The 18,377-nt window shown below is 30.4% G+C and overlaps 1 protein-coding gene across 1 annotated transcript; it reads left to right on the top strand.

Moving 5' to 3' along the window:
• Window positions 1–88: 88 nt before the first annotated feature.
• Window positions 89–17,131, top strand: LOC143048194 (importin subunit alpha-7-like). The gene is made up of 13 exons (XM_076221733.1): window positions 89–179; window positions 3,413–3,547; window positions 9,341–9,433; window positions 9,789–9,885; window positions 10,266–10,357; window positions 11,031–11,251; window positions 11,676–11,775; window positions 12,321–12,484; window positions 13,047–13,125; window positions 13,493–13,618; window positions 15,171–15,298; window positions 15,824–15,999; window positions 16,514–17,131. Exons 1-13 carry the CDS (start codon window positions 168–170, stop codon window positions 16,699–16,701), a joined length of 1,611 nt encoding a protein of 536 aa, XP_076077848.1. The 5' UTR covers window positions 89–167; the 3' UTR covers window positions 16,702–17,131.
• Window positions 17,132–18,377: the final 1,246 nt, after the last annotated feature.

The raw sequence follows: 18,377 nt of genomic DNA, 5'->3' as shown, positions 1-18,377 counted from the left end.
AGTGAACATGGTTTTCGATTTTAAAAAAAATATATAATATTCATTTTCAATATTTTTTGTACGTCTCAATTTTCACTGCGCATGCCTGAATCTTCAATGGTGTAAAATTTTGGAGAGACAAGTCACGTTCTTCTGGAAATATTGGTTAAATTCATCGTTAGAAATTGATGCCTGTCGATGTAAGGATGTTTTTCGATTGAATTTTTATCATTAACATAACTAACTGTTGTTTTGAGGGTTGAATTTTAATGCGAGTTATGGATAGAGGACCTTGAGAATCAGCTGATATATTGTCTTCTGTTCTTATTGTTTTCCCGTCCTCACGAAACCAGACTCGCGCAACTGTCAATTCGCCTTATTTAATCAGACTCGTCCCTTTATTGAACTTATACAAACATTTGAAAAGATTTATATTCAATACTGAAAAAGTTATCATGATCAAGTAACAAGATTTTATTCATGGAGCAAACATGACGTTTCGGCCATGGGACCGGTTCGGCCTTGGTTGTGTCTGTCATGCAATAAAAATTAAAGATTTTGTGTTATATACTTTCACTGATTAACCTTTTATAACCCATTTTTGATATTCAATTCATATGCAGTGCAAAGAGTTCTCAGACTAATGCATGCAAAATTTAATAAAAAGCTGAAAATCAATAATGGAAATATTAGGGCACTGGGACCTACACAATGTAGTTTTTTACCCAAAAAAATATTCTTTGCAGGTCCAAGAAAGTTATATTAAAGTCATATGAAAAGAGTGACTGGTGAAAAAATAATATAACTTTGTTTATCCAATTCTTGAACCATTGCATGGACATTTTGTATATATCATAAACTTAGTTTTCTGTGCACGATTTTATCATTTTTTACGCAAACATATCGTATAATCATCAATTTTTTTCTCTCTTTTTTAAATGTGAAAATATGGCAGCTACTTAATTGTCGTATTTGAAGCCGAAGTTTAACGATTTTCACCTTACAGTAAACAACCAACAAAGAAGCATGGATATTGATCACATATACAATCAGATAATAGTTTATTTAAATGATAGATCCATGCATATTGCACTCACTGGATTTTTACACGAAGGGTCACGCCAAAATCGCTTGCATACAGCAAATATGTCGGCATTTTGCTTCCTGGAAGCAAGCAATTAAAAAAAACTTATTCTAAATGTGCACAAAATAAAGATTTTTTTTCCGAAAAAAGTATATGTAGATCAGCTTTATAATGAAAACTATCCATTTAGTTATAAAAACATATTCATCATATTTTATTTAATTTGAGGTTTCACATGACTAATTCCAATCTTGCCAAACAAAAATGCCATGCGACAGGAGATGCTTCTGGATTATAAAAATGAATGCAGACACTGTTTTCAGTATGGCTCTAACGATTCAGGGGGTACTAATTTTGATCTACAATGTATTTTTAATCAAAACTTCTATCTACTGATGAAGATGAGAAAATTTTGATCTTTACCTGGCGTTTTTGCCTGTAACATTTTCTAATTCTTATCATCTACCATGTTTTCAAAGAAGTACTTCTCAAATTTTTAATCAAAAAATTGATAGGCACGAACATGAAGGAAAAACGAACAACAGACAGTAGTAACCAAGACCAAAGTTTGATGAAACTTGTCTATACAACTGTATGCATCCTGATTTTAAAATTTAAAAATTCACTTGCATTATAGCATAAAATTAGTAGCTTATTAGCTGCGGAACCGTAGCTCTTAGGTCCTTATGTTATTTTTTGACTATTTGCGGACCATAGAGCTACGGATTTTTCCTATTTCAAAACGTTCGGAATTGCGACCCAGGTTCAGGTCGCACTTATTTCTCAAATAAATGTTGTTTATAATCCATGCAAAACTTGTCAATATATATAGTTCGTTTTGTTAGATATTTTTCTAGGATATGACGTACCTATTTATGTTTGAATATTCATTTCCTAAACACTATTATCTAATTATTTCCATTTGTATACTTTCTCCGCCTATTTTGTTCGGCCAAGAATGTATACAAGATAATAGTGTTAAGGAAATGAATGTTCAAACATAAATAGGTACGTCATATCCTAGAAAAATATCTAACGAAACGAACTATATATATTGACATGTTTTGCATGGATTATAAACAATATTTATTTGAGAAATAAGTGCGACCTGAACCTGGGTCGCAATTCCGAACGTTTTGAAATAGGAAAAATCCGTAGCTCTATGGTCCGCAAATAGTCAAAAAATAACATAAGGACCTAAGAACTACGGTTCCACAGCTAGTAGCTTATATGCTAGGGTCTTTGCATCGGAACTAAACACATTTATTTCTTAAAAAAAAAAAAACAGTTGTTGGCATGACACGGGTTATGTTCTTCTCATATATTTTATGATAGTATGATACTAAACCCCTAACGGGAGGGATTGTACCTGATATTCATATGATGAAGACATAATCTTTCAATCAGTTTAATTGAGGTCTGGAGCTGGCATGTCAGTTAACTGCTAGTAGTCTGTTGTTATTTATGTATTATTGTCATTTTATTTATTTTCTTTTGTTACATCTTTTGACATCAGACTCGGACTTCTCTTGAACTGAATTTTAATGTGCGTATTGTTATTCTTTTACTTTTCTACATTGGCTAGAGGTATAGGGGGAGGGTTGAGATCTCATAAACATGTTTAACCCCGCCGCAATTTTGCGCCTGTCCCAAGTCAGGAGCCTCTGGCCTTTGTTAGTCTTGTATGATTTTAAATTTTAGTTTCTTGTGTATAATTCGGAGTTTAGTATGACGTCCATTATCACTGTACTATTATGCATATTTTAGGGGCCAGCTGAAGGACACCTACGGGTGCGGGAATTCTCGCTACATTGAAGACCCATTGGTTGCCTTCGGCTGTTGTTTGCTCTATGGTCGGGTGGTTGTCGCTTTGACATATTCACCATTTCCTTTCTCAATTTTATAGTGCTTATCACCACCAAATGCATTCCATTATGGAATACAAAAATATGATTTGAAATTAGGTGGCAGGGATTGAAGTTTAAATTAAATTTTGTAGCCAATACAGATATAGTTCTATACAAAAAAAGCAGAAATTTAAGTAGCCCACACCAAATTTAAGGGGCAATTGGCGAGTGGGCCCCTGCTAATTTCAAACCCAGGGTGGTATTTAAAATTTTATGTAAACAATTTTTTCAGTCCTTGTTTATCTTTCAATCAGTGATTTTGATCACTTTGATTAAAGGTTAATTACCATATTGCATTTCCTGCAAGGCATCAAAACTTTTTTCATGTCTATAACTGAATGATAAGCTGTGGTTAAGTTAATACATAAAGATAAAAGTAAATATGCTGTTAGCCTAGAATGAAAGAAGAACATAGGATTATTTATTTTTAACTTTATTTAAGATGTCTGCCGATGGAACTAGTCCAGCCAATCACAGAATCAAGTCCTACAAAAATAAAGCTTTAGATTCTCAGGAACTGCGTAGAAGGAGAGAAGAAGAGGGAATCCAGCTCAGAAAACAGAAAAGAGATGAACAGGTTTGCCTTAAAATAAATCAATTAAAGGAAGAATAATATACAAAATTGGTTTTATTCACAAAATTCTTTGTGTGAATTTCATTTGGCTAAAACAAAACACATACAGCAGTCTGGAACATGTGGAACACTGAATCAGGATGAAAAACCAATTACATTTTGTAGTTTACACACTTTTATACTGTTTTCAGTTTAGTTTTACAATGGTCATAACAGTCTAGGTACAAGGGTTTCCTGGTTAATGGACAATTACTTAAGTACTTACAGTACAGGTAGGGACTTATTTTTATGGATGCCTTAATCCGTCTAGATGTCAGACTGGTCGGACAGTTGTCCCAGTGTAATAAACACCTGCTGTGCAATATCCAAGTGGAAGGTCGTAAATCAATCTGTACCAGCTTGATTAGAATTAAATTTTACCTGTACAGATATATTAGTATTTATGGAGGATAGATAAATGTAAAATATTGTTTTGTATTCAAAGAGAAAGAATTAAAATTAAAATTAAATATAAGAAATAAAATTCAAATTAAATATTAGAATAAAAATTAAAATTGAATATAATTTTATTTTTTTTATAATTTGAAAATGAAATAAAGACGATTTTTAACAATATATTGTGTTGCCAATTATTTCAATAGTTTTGTGCCAATAAACTATTTTGTATTTGTATTTGTAAACCGTAACTATTTCATCTAATTCAAAATAATAAGCCTAATAACAACCAAGACTGTTTTCAATAGAAGTTTAAATCAAATTGTTGAGACTTCAATCCCGTAAATTATACGAGTTTTCGTTGATGGTTATATTATTTCCCGCTTTTAACGTCCTGTTCCTTTATATGTTATTATAAGAAAATCAATTTTAAGTATAAGGCCAACATATCGTATTTATGAAATATGTATAGGCATTGTGAATTAAGTTATTTTCCTTTTGATACAACTTTCCCCGTCGGAGCCTCTACATCTATTCACACCTGTCAATCATTTCTCGCAAGTGAAACAGATCACTCGTGCTTTCTATTTTGACATATTTCCCGTTAATCTCTTTGAAAGTCAAACAATTGGTTTCCTTTAATACAATATTTATAACGCCGAGATCATATTTCGATTCCTATTTTTTTTATTTTATTTAAAATTGTTGACACTCGATATAAATATGCCTTTCTATTTTCATGTCTGAAATATTTTATGAAAATCGCCGGTGTTATAAATATATTTTACAAATTGTATCAAATCGATACACGAAAATCAAAGTTTAACCTTATATAGTTTATTGACTAAATGCACATTTATACCCCAATGGGGTTGAAGGCTAGTCGTACTAGTCATGATCAGCTGTCTTTACTTTTTCGTCGTACTTCTAGTCATTTTAAAGATTCGCGCAGTCAGTATGATTTTTTAAATCGATGTTGTATTATTTCCGAAGTTTAAAGGAGGTCTCCAAATAGATGATTTAAATGGGAATCCGGGAAATGACTGATAAAAATAAAACAAAAAATAGTTAAAGAAGACTAAATCATGTTTTGATTATACATGTATGTAAATCGATTAAATTTCTATTCTGGTAAATCGATCAAGAGCCTCAAAACTAAAACACAATAAATGTCAATCATTCAACATCAAATTTAATCATGAATGAATTTTCCCCTGGTCGGTCAGTAAGGTCACCTGTGTTTACTGTTACGACATTTCCCGCCATATAAAAATCTCGTGCAGTGGACAAAATCGATCTTTAATATCTTTTATTAGCATTCAATATTATTGCGAGTGGAGTCAAGTTAAAGTTCAACCACGTGCACACGCTGTTGATCACTGATATGTGTATCATGGAATTGTCTTTTCACGGCAATTTTTTCTTTTTAGATTGCTATAAAAAATATAACATACAAGTTTCCTTTTTTACATGGATTGTGTGTAAATTAATATTATGCAATTAAGTTCGGGATTTCGGGATTAACCCTTTCGGGATCTGGGAATTCTTTTTTCGCGATGTCGGGATTTAAATTTATTTGAATTCGGGACCTTGGGACTTCATGTTTTTAAGCCCGGGATTTCGAGATCCGGACCCATTTTACCCCCTACCCCCAAATGCAGATCAATTATATTAATTTAGCATAATGAACAAACACGGAAATCTTAAAATAAACTTATTCCCGGGAAGAATCAATATTTTCTTCTAGTGTTATTATTTGCGTTCTATTTTAGTCATACAACACCAACTTGTTTACAGTAAAAAGTAAAAACTACAAAGAATCATCAAGCTACTAATAATATACAAGTGTTGCTCACTGTAATTATTTTTATCTCGGAACTGACACAACAGACTGAATATTAAATACAAATTATAGAAATATTTTGCATGTGACCGCGTCAAACTCAAACGTATGCAGCAGCACTTGAGACAGCATTCTGCTAATCAATGGATTTACGTGGAAAATAAATCAGTAAAATAAAAATAACCGTAAGCTTCAAGAAATAGAATACATGTAAAAATATATATGTTTAAAAAATTTATGCAAACAAATAAGAAAAAGATACAAAAAAAAAAAAAAAAAAACCGAAAAGGAACATAAAATAAAAATAATTTTTAGGAACAAAGAAAATAAATATTAGCAGTTGAAATATCAAAACCATAATTAACAAAAATAGGCTATTTTTATTAAAGACATTAAACAAAGTTTTCTCCAGTACTTCACCTGTAAAAATATTTTATGTCAAATACGATGTAGAACTAATATAATCAATAAAGTGACTGAGAGGTTAAAATTACAGGTAATCTGATTCTGAAATCAGTGAACCGTAATTCTAGCAACACGGATTAAGATGAAAGGACCATTCACACCTGGATCTGTTGTTTAATGAACATACTACCTACCATAAAAATGTCGGATTATTCATATCCGACTAGACGGATTAAGGCATCCATAAAAATAAGTCCCTACCCGTACTGTACCTCTGTTTATGAAATAGAGTTTGAATTACCTCCCTTACATTGCTTTTAAATTATATATAAAGAAATGTTGTATTATCTTGAGCTGATAAGCTGTCAATTTATTTTTAGAATTAACTATTAAATGCTGATGAAGGGATATTAATTTAAGCCATGATTATGAATGTCATTTTCTATTTAAATGGGCTTATAAAATGGTTGCTAACTCCATTGGAAATTTAAATTGAGTTTATAACCATTTCATGAGAGATTTTTTTTTAAAAGGAGGGGGGAGGGAGAGGTTAAAAAATAATGGGGACAATTTTTAGAAATTAAAAAGAAAATTTCTCAAAATATAATTTTGGCCAAAAAGAAAAGGAAAGTCCATTTTTCTTCAAGATTTTAGAAATGAAAAATTATGTTTTACAATTGCTTATTCTTTGTGAATTGCCTGAACAACAGATTTACTAGATATTGTGCAATAGCAGTGATTTTGCTAGTGCTCGTCACTTTCGTAATTTACGAAAGGGTTTTCGCATTGATGAAAGTATTTCAAATTAATTTCGTCACTTAAAGTTATAATAAACGAGTGACTGGTAAAAAATAATGTTATTCCAATTCTTGAACCAATGCATACAAACATCATAAACCTAGTCTTCTGTACACGAATTTATCATTTTTTTCGCATAAATTTTGTATGGTCGTCAATTTTTTTTCTCAATCGGTCAGTGTTGTTGTGAAAATATGGCAGGTAATTAAAGTTTGTGTTTTGAAGCCGAAGTTTAACGATTGTCACCTGTTTGTCAACAATCACAAAAAAGCATGGATATTGAGCATGTGTTTAACATGTACAATCAAATAATAGTTTATTTTAAGGATATCCATGCTTATTGCAATCACCGGATTTTTACGAGATGGGTCACACTGAGGTCACTTTGCATACAGGGGTTTATCTGGGTATTTTGGGAAAAAGGACCCTGGCCAGTTTAGGGAATTTTTTAACGCGGTTTTCAATGAAATTGGGAAAAACAACCAATATACCAGATGTTAGTTTTAGTGTGATTAGCTCATAAAATTATTTTTTGTTGGTGAAAATAAAGTAAGGACTACACCTTCTTTGTTTTTTAAATATAACAACATGGCATTTCAGTTTATTTGAGTATCAAAATAATGAGTTCCAACTTCTTAAAGGATTGTTACATTTTTTTGATTTTGACATGAAAATTTGTGAAATAAAATATTTTAAGTTCTGTATAAAATATATCCTGTTTCTATTTTCTTTTTTATATATCTTTTTGTTTTCAATTTTAGTGTTGCTATGATAGCTGTCACATATTTGGTTCTTTTCATTTTTTATTTACTGTATTTGATTGACAAACCCGAATTTTATACTTGTCCGTTTCCGGATTTGACCTGGTTTTAGTTTATTCCCACACTTCCTGTTTATTTATTTATGGCAGCCATTGTTTGTCAATGTTGTTTTCATTCAATATCTTTCAACTTGGATTTACACATTACTTGTTGGCGATTTTTTTACATAAAGCTAGCGGTTGAATAAAATAAACATCTCTGTCATGAATAATAAAGATTAAAATGAATTTTGTGATGATTTGGGAATTTTGCTGCCAAAATTGGGAAAAATCTAGGGTTTTTGCCGTTGGGAATGGGTCCGAATACCGGACCCTGTGGAATGCTAGATAAATCCATGGCATATGGAAAATATGTTGGGGAATTGCTTCCTTTCCAGGAAGCAATTAAAATAAAGTAAACTTCTTTTAAAAATGAACAAATTAAAGAATTTTCTTCAGAAAAAAGTATATGTACATAAGTTTTATAAGGCCAAATAAAAATATATGTGTGGTTCCAGTTACATACTTTTTAAAAATAGGGTCGGTAGGTCGTCAATTTTTTTTTTTTTTTTTTTTTTTTTTTTTTTAATGTCAAAATCCGGAAAAGAATCGTGTGTTTACCGAAATTGTTTCCCTTATTATACACGCCCCAACCGGAAGTCCGACATTTTTACATGTGTGTGGTTGTAAAATAAACAGCCATGATACGTTTTTAGTTAATTTTGTTGCATTCTGTTATGAATTCTTGCATTTTAGCCATAACAGATACTTGTGATGGAAATTCAGATGACAGAAATCTATGAATTTAATTATTTTAATTCACAATCCTCAAAATTTGATTGTTTGAAATTTTTTTTTTAAGAAATGAAAAAAAAGTTCTAGGGTCGGGGGGTTTTAACTAGGGTCGGTCGGGTTACTGGAACCACACATATATTTTTATTTGGCCTAATGAAAACTATCCATTGAGTTTTAAAAAAACATATGCATTATTTTTTTTAATTTGAGGTTTCTTATGACTTTAAATTTTGAAAGTGTAAAAAAAATTTCGCATTTAAATACTATAAATCTACCTGTCTTTATGTTTTTGGCAAGTTTATGACCCCCAGGTTATTAACATTTTCAACAGGTGTTACAAGTTGTGATTACAAGTAATCCACTTATCGCCATCGGATGGGTCACTAATCCGTTAATTATTAATAAACCTCATAATTGACCATCATAATTATTTCCCCAGGAAAATCAGTCAGTTGGCTTTTCAACAACCAGGAATATAGTTTCGTCATTTGATCGAAATTGTTATCCCCCGGACAGTTCGCATTTGAATTTCAATATTTCTCAAACGATCACAATTTGAAGTTCGTTTCTCGTAGATTTGTCATTCAAACGCATTTTCGTCATAATTGATATAAATTGCCATCAAAAACTTTCAACAATTTCCATTTAAAATATAAATTTGATCATTCAGAATGGTTGTTTATCTGCTCATTAAAGTGATTTTTGTAATCTTTTCTTCCAGGTATTTAAAAGAAGAAATGTATCCATGCCAGCTGGAGCTGAGGATTTTGGTGGTGAACTGCAAGATAATGTTACATCATCCACAACTCCTGTGGTAAGATAGCTTATATAGTATTTAAAAGTATGATCATAGGGGACCAAGTAATCTGTTAGATTGTATTTATTTACCTGTAGTGGTTACTCATAATTATTTTAACTATGGTCACACTTATTCTTTGCAACAGATATGTGTGGAACAACTTTTAAACTTGTCTCATTATGATTTTATAAATTCAAACAATTCTAAGTACCACAACATGCGGACAGACAACGAATATGGACCGTGCATCATTTATATTCTAGAGATATTTCGGGGCCCATTTGTGTCCTCAGACATATACTTCTATTATTTTTATATAAATTATGTGTTATGTTAGAAAAGCAATATGTAAAAGTTTTATCTTGTCTAGGTTGGAATCAGTGAAGAAATGATCCAAGCATTGTACAGTGATAATATTACAGAACAAGAAGCCGCCACACAAAGATTCAGAAAACTTTTGTCAAGAGGTATGGTGTTAATATTAGATATTTTATAATAATTTCTTTTTTTATGGTACACCTTGAATGTCTGCTTTTCAGTGGATTCAAATTAATTACAAAACTAGGGCTGGATGATCGAGGGCTAAAAAGTTTTTAAAAAAATAAAGGAGGAAGAATAGTGACAGTAACTCTGACTGACTGTTGATTCTTACTGTTTCTGTCATACCATTATGGTCATCTAAGACTAGGACTGCCAGGACTACTTTATCATGTTTATGTCATACATAATACAATAAGAGTTGATCGATGTCAATCATACAGCAACACAGTGTTAAAAAGAGTGAATAATATTTTTATGACGTGAATGAGTGGATGATAATCATGAATGCATATTTGTTTTGTTTTAGAACCCAATCCACCAATAGATGAAGTTATTACAACAGGAATAATACCAAGATTTGTAGAATTCTTACAGAAAGATCAGAATTGTACATTACAGGTAAGGGGAACTAACTTCATATATCTGCATGATAAAGTAAAATGAATGAACAGTGACTATACATGCTATTTCTCTGAGTACTGAATATCAAGTGGCAGGAACTCATTGTATTTTCAATTTCAATTTTTCTAAATTGCTAAACTTTCAGTTTTTAGTCTTGCACTTATTTTAAAGGGGAAATCTTGTATATATTTTCACCACTTCTGCTCTTCTTTCTTTGAACTAAGGATTTCTTTAATTTATGAACGAATCTTTCCAAAATTACAGGGAAATGTTAAACATTTTCATAAGCTGTCATATATTATTTTTTTTACACTTATTTAATTTCTCCAATGACAATGTGGGGACGTGGGGTATGTGAGCATGCTCACTAAGGTTCTTTAATATAAACTTGCAGAGAAAAATAAAACATCATTCCAACTCTGCATCAAATTATTGTTTTAAAAGTAAATTTTTACTTCATTTTTTCCTTTTAAGAAAATTATACTGATAAGTTGGAAATGTATGCTTTTTGTCCAAGGTTGCTATGGAATTTAAAATGTGAGTTTTTATTTTTGCTGATTCTATCCTTGGCAATAATTTCCTATAATATAAACATTGCAAACTTTTCTGAAATTACAGAAGTCGCTTTTAGAAAACTCAAATTTTAAACTTGTACTTTTCTGTTTTACAGTTTGAGGCTGCTTGGGCACTTACCAACATAGCTTCAGGAACTTCCATGCAGACACGAGTAGTGATAGAAGCAGGAGCTGTTCCTATATTTATCAGACTCCTTAATAGTGAGATAGAAGATGTACAAGAACAGGCTGTTTGGGCACTGGGAAACATTGCTGGTGACAATGCTGAATGTAGAGATTACGTTCTTGGTGAAGGCATACTAGTTCCTTTATTACAGTAAATATTTTATTATGTTATAATAGTCATCTAATATGGTTATGAGGTAAACCAAGCACTATTCGTTAGGATCATTTATCCTAATAGTATTTTTAACACCAAAAAGAGGATGAAATTGCTTATTAATTGAAGCCTGTTTCTGATTTTTTAACTTATTTTCTTTCAAGGAGTTGCACTTTGATTTTATACTGTCATAATTTAATCAAAGCTTGAATTAGTTTATTTTACGAGGAGAAAAAAAGCTCATAAAATTTTGAATTATTTATTTTTGAAAAGATGATCTATTTATTCATTCATTTAAAGTATTATTTTAAGTATGTGAGTAATGATGGTAAAAGTTAAAAGAAATCAGAATTAATTTTGTATGATTTATAAGGTGTCAAGCTAGGTACATTTTTAATCCAGATTTCTTTTTTTTCTACAGAGTTTTAAGTAAAAATACAAGTTTATCCATGACTAGAAATGCAGTGTGGTGTTTATCCAATTTATGCAGAGGAAAAAATCCACCTCCAGACTTCCTTAAAGTAAGATATTTATGGATCTTTCAAGCTGATACTATATCTTAAGAAATTAAATAATGTTACATTTGGTGTGCAGTTTATTATAAGATATATAGCGGTATATGTCTGTAGACACCTCTTTGCTTGGGTGGCATCTAAATTAAACATATTTACAGATATCTTTGTGCAGTCTTATAAATGGTTTGTCAGAAAATTGGCTGCCCTCTTTAGGTACTTAAAAATCTTAGAATTGATATTTACTGATATATAAACATAACTAGATGTCTTTTGCACTAAATGCATTTTGTTTCTTCAAGATACTAAAACATACTTTTTTCTCACAAACACATTTTGAAAAAGATATTTTCTTCACAACAACTACTTAAAGCAGTCAGAAAATACCAAAATGCACATTCAAAACTCATTTGTCAATGATACAATGCCATATGGTGAAAGGACGACAAAGACAAACAAGTCCATATTGATGTGTATATGCATGCTAAGTTTAAATGTGTAGTAAATTGAATGTGTTAAACCAAATTATAACTTCTATACTTGTTTTATTATAGGTATCACCAGCATTACCAGTATTAGCCAGACTATTATTTCATACAGATAAAGATGTCCTGGCTGATACATGCTGGGCTCTGTCATATTTGTCAGATGGTCCTAATGAGAAAATACAAGCTGTTATTGATGCTGGCGTTTGTAGAAGACTTGTGGAACTTCTCATGTACGTAAATATAAACACCAATTCCTTTAATGAAGCAAAAAAATACACATAATTTTTCAAAAGAATATAATTGGGAGCATATTATTACTATGTACTCCCGAAACTAAAACCAAAGTTTCACGTCTGCTGATTCTCAAAACAGTACTACAAGGTTAAGATACATCAGCAAAAAATGCTTGAAAATAAGTTTTCAACTGTCATTTCACTATCCAAAATTTTTAATAAAAAATACTCTTAAAATCTCATCATTGGTAATATATTTGTAATGGAAAAAGAAAATTGAAAAGAACAAGTTATTTATTTAACGATAAGGAATTTAATTGAAAATTGTGTTTTGAAAGCTGATGTTCAATTGATATGGATATGTAAAGAAATAAAGTGTGATATCAGTTTACTCATTCAGCAGTATTAATGAACTTGTCACTTTTAAAATTTTTCTTATAAATAAAACATGCATTCTGGCTAATATATGGATAAATTTGCTTAGCCAGTTTAGGGACACATACTCCTTTGAGCCTCTAATAACTGCAGTGTTAATAAGGGTTTATATGTTGTATTTCAGGTATTACCAACAGACAGTGGTCTCTGCTGCTTTAAGAGTTGTAGGAAATATTGTCACTGGAGATGATTACCAAACACAGGTATTACACATCAACATTTATTATCAGTTAATTTACATCAATTGGGATTTGTGGTAGTTGCAATTTTATTTTCATTTGGAAGTGGGTGGTATTGACAAGTTTGAACAGCTGTATGGGTAAATCATATTTTAATATGCATAAAACATGGATACTGTTATTATGATCATGAACTGAGTAAAATTACACGGTAGGTTTCAAAATAGAATGTCAAAAATTATTGGGGTTTATGTTTCGTTAACAAATTATTGTCTTTATAAGTTCTTTATTAATGTAGTTTGATACAATTCAAATATTATTATTAGATAATTATGACGGAATTTTATATGCAACATACAAGAAAAGTATAATATGTTGTGTTATATTTCAGATTGTACTAAATTGTTCTGCTCTGCCATGTTTATTACACTTATTAAGCAGTACAAAGGAATCAATCAGAAAGGAAGCATGTTGGACGATATCAAATATCACAGCTGGTAACAGATCACAGATCCAGGTATAAATAACAAATTAAAGGAGTAGATAAGATTATTTTTTTTGCTGAAATTTGAACTTGTTATGTTATATTTTCTTTCATTCTATTTTGATGTTTAGATTATGGAGAACTAAAATCTAAGATTACTTGTCCGTGTTCTCCCTAGGGCCTTTAAGCATCATGGTTTCTGAATTGGTTTTCTTATAGATTATGTTATAGATGTGATACTATAATTTATAGAAACAAGATGGTATATCAAATTTCTCCGTTTTCCAGGATGCTAAATGAAATGTCTGGGGGTGGGGGCACTGCTTGTGCATTGTTCATGTTATGGATGATATTTCTATCTCTGACACAAAAAGTTGTCAAATCTATAATTGTCATTTCTTCCAATTTTCAAACCTCTGTGAATATAAAAATAGATAAGATAAAATAGAAGTTATAGCTGTATTTTACATATATATACATATATAACAATACATATAATATATACAAAACTAATTTCACACAGGAAAACTTATATTTTGATTTAGGTAAAAACAAACATTTTCAAACAATCTCACACATTTAAGGGAAGTAACTCTTGTTGATTTCAATTTTCACCAGTTTTTGGGGAAAGACAGCTCAAGCCGTCAATCCCCTATGTGGTTGACCAGAATGATATCCCCTCACATCATTAATTTTGTTTTTATAGTGTGGAAAACCCCCCAACAAATTTACTGAGATTAATGAAAAGGAGGAACAAATGAATAGATTGACTTTAAACACTTTTTTTACACATTTCCCTTCTGTTTCCTCGTGAAATTATCGTATCAACATAATCATTGTAATGGTCAAAAAAAAAATTAAATTAAAATGTTTCATTTTGTAGTTTAAACCTATTTGTTCATGAAATTTACAAATAATTCAAAATGTAGGATCTGGAAACAAACTTCACACAGTTTACATCAATCATATTGGTTTTTATTAGTACCTGTATCCCTGTGATGAGAGTTGTAACTGGGAACTTTATCAATGGAAATTTAAAACTGAATAGATTTTTCAGTCATAACTTTCTTAAGAAAAAATTGTTTAAATCTTAAGAGTACTGTCAAAAAAAATGGAAAATCACCCTAGCCTGCAGTTCAGTGGTACACAATTAAGATTTCAAAAAATATTGTAGTTGTTGTTAAATGACAGAATTCAGTTGAATTTTAGATAATTAACTATCAACTTAAATTAAATATTTAGATTTACAAGATGCACTCACTCAGATCTCTTCCATTGGTCCTAATTGAATTCTAAACTAAGGAAATGAAATTACATTAAACAACACTTGATTTCAATATTGTCAACCTTTCTACATGTTCTAGCTGTTTTTTTTTTTTCATTCTTTTTTATGGAGACTATCAAAAGATACCCCCCCACCCCTCCCCAATTTTTTTTAGAAACAATGGCCTTCTTTCCCCTCAGAGCTATTCAGCTCCTTGATTAATGAAATATCAATAGTTGAGTGACCACAGATAAACTGTTAAAATTTTTGTTTGAAGAGTAAGCAATGGACTTGATAATAAATGATTTATTTATTTTGCAGGCTGTGATAGATGCAAATATATTTCCAGTATTGATAGATATTCTTGGTAAAGCTGACTTCAAAACCAGAAAAGAAGCTGCTTGGGCCATAACTAATGCAACATCTGGAGGATCTCCAGAACAGATTAGGTAATAATATATTGAACTATTCTATTCTTGGCTGAAGAAGGCAAGTTTGAATCGTGCTTTGTTTATGGATTTACAATAATCCTTAAAGATTGACTGACATTCATTTTATAAAGACTGATATACCTCCCCCCCCTCATATTTTATGTAAAATTGAATTACTTTTAATTAAACGAACATATGTCAAGTAGTTTTTGTTGAAACTTTTTTTATTAATAAATAACTGAAACACTCAAACACAGGACAAAAACAATGCTAACAGTGTAAAACAATGGAATTGAATTAGTAAAGATAATGTTCATAGATGACAAATATGAAGAACTCAGATCACTTGATAGGATTCTTCTGTATTTTCGTATGTCCAGTTAAATGTTACAGTGAAAACTACGAATTGTGGCAATCAGTAAAATGCTTTTGTACAGCTTCCATCTCTTGACAGACTTTATTTTGACATATAAACTCTTTTCAGTTGTACAGCATTCCTATTATAAAACCATGCTAAAATACATTTAATCTTCTATTTGACAGGTTTTTGGTTGAACAAGCTTGTATTGCCCCACTATGTGACTTGCTTACTGTTATGGATGCTAAAATTGTACATGTAGCATTAAATGGCTTGGAAAATATTTTACGGTTGGGAGAACAAGATGCTAAACAGAATAATGGCACTAATCCTTATGCTGTGATGATTGAAGAATGTTTTGGTATGTGTAGATTATTGTTACTTTAATATAAAGGGTAGATAACTCTGGAATGAAATATCCATAGATAAATTCGAAATAAAAAGATCAAAATCAGCATCTATAATAAAGTGGCAATAGTTTCTTCTATGATGGGAAACAACAGGCATTAAAAAATTGTTAAATGAAATCAACAAACTAGTCCAGTGTTTCTCCTTATTGTGTGACCCAAACAATATTGTGTATATCCAATTAAGGGGAGACAAAAATGAGGCAAAGAATGTACAATATTCCATTGTTTTTAGTTATGTCTTTAATGATGTCATTGGCTTAAATATATCATAAAAATATCATGGCTAAAAATACATCTATGAAAACAAGCAGTGAATTAACAGTTTAGTTTATGATTGAAACAAACTCACCTATATGTAGATTAGTAATTCTTGTAATATAAATTATGTTAAAATTATATTCTGATGCTTATGAAAGCTTTCTTTTCTGTTTAAAAAAATATTAATGTTTATATTTTTTGTTGTAGGTTTGGACAGAATTGAATTTCTTCAAAGTCATAAAAACAGAGAAATATATCAAAAAGCTTTTGACATGATTGAAAAATACTTTGGTACTGAAGAAGAGGACAAAGCTGTGGCACCCCAAGTTGACGAAAATATGCAACAATATCAATTTAATACAAACAATGCTCAGATGGGAGGCTTTGAATTCTAATTGTGACACTGGAGAAAAGTTGACAGAAAACTGACACGGATCTCTAAGTGGTTTCACTCCCCCATGACATGGTGTATATCTCCGACACCGACGAAAAAGGAAGACTCCAAGACCACTCGACGACAGGAGAAGACAAAGGACATTTTCCCCCAAGACAATTGACGAAGAGACATGGAAGGGACCCATCCCAGGGATTAAACTGTAACAAGATATTAAATCTTGTGTTATTTGACTGTATCCAGTATCTGTGATCTCAAGTTGGTGTGTTCAGTGCTACAGAAACCAGATTCTCTTTAATTACATTTAATTTTTATTATACAAATCAGTGTGATATTTATAGAAACTTATATTACAATATCTGTTATATTAAGAGAAAATAAACCAAAATTTTTATTATTATAATTGTAACTTTAAGAAAGAAAAAAATAAATTGTGTAAAGCAAATAATTCATTATTCCAATTACTGTCAGACTTAGTTAGGAATTTCTGTTGATAAATATCAAGATTTATGTTTATTTGTAATTATGGTTGACATTGCATACATGTTATAATGCTTGCAATCTAGACAATAAATTTAAAGGTAAAAACATTATTCCAATAATTACAGTTATATTTTTGACATCAAGTTTTTTATTTTATCAACTATTTCTGAACTTTAATTGAAATAAATATTTGGTAATACCTCAAGAGTTTTAGTATATATGGTTAATTAAACATGAAGGTGTTTTGAACATTTCAATTTGATACCAAAAATAGTTTTTCAGAAACACATCCAAACAAAATAAGAGAATATAAATGTTATATAGATATGTTTAAAATTTTAATTCAATTTGTTAAACCAAACAGTAACGTGTCGCAATGAATTATAAACATGTAATGGCATAAGCCAGTAAGATAATTGTAACTTTTTGAGACCATGTACTGTGATACTTTTCTTACTTTCTCTCCCCCCTTTTTTGCATATAGATTGACTAATCTGTGCATTTTATTTTATGTCATTGGTCAAAGATGTTATCATGCTGAATTGTTAATACATTTATTTTTTGTTACAGTAGAACTTTAGTGGTGGTATTCTGTTTTAAAGAATTAACTAATGTTGGACAAATTTCAAACTGTAGAGTTTATATTTAAATATTTAAATTTAAACAAAAGTAAGAAAAACCTTACTAAATGTTTTACGTAACATGTGAAAGTTCCAAATTTTACCTTTTTTATTGTAAATGAAACCTATTTCGTTCACAATTTAGCAAGTTGTTTTGCCAACTTTACGTAATATAAAGTCTAGAAGATAAATATACATAATAGTCCAGGAATGTTTTAATTGGCTCATTATTATTATTTTTAGTGCATAAAATGTGCCAGATTCAAAGTACTTCTGCTTAATATTGCTTGAATTTGTATTTTCCAGCAACACAGATTGTGTTTCATTTCTTTAAGAAATTCATAATTGGCATATGAAGATGTTCAGCTTAATTTTTTCAGAATTATAAAAAATTATGTGTATAGCAAAAGAACTGCAATATATCTCAGTTTTGTGACATGAGTAAAGATAGATAGATGTTACAGCTTAACATTATATTCATTGTTGTAAATATTATAATTTGTACATTACAATTTTAGCCTACCTGACACAGTTTCAAATATTTGCATCACTTGGTGTCTGTTACCTGATGGTC

This window comes from Mytilus galloprovincialis, chromosome 10, assembly GCF_965363235.1.
Source record: "Mytilus galloprovincialis chromosome 10, xbMytGall1.hap1.1, whole genome shotgun sequence".
Classification (NCBI taxonomy): Eukaryota; Metazoa; Mollusca; class Bivalvia; order Mytilida; family Mytilidae; genus Mytilus; species Mytilus galloprovincialis.
Note: the sequence above shows the minus strand (reverse complement) of the source record. Positions and strands in the feature narration are given on the sequence as shown.

Excerpts from the sequence above, each read along its gene's own strand:
- LOC143048194 (XM_076221733.1), top strand. Across the intron at positions 10,358-11,030 it reads ATCAGAATTGTACATTACAG|TTTGAGGCTGCTTGGGCACT; the intron begins GTAAGGGGAACT and ends TCTGTTTTACAG. Across the intron at positions 13,126-13,492 it reads GAGATGATTACCAAACACAG|ATTGTACTAAATTGTTCTGC; the intron begins GTATTACACATC and ends GTTATATTTCAG.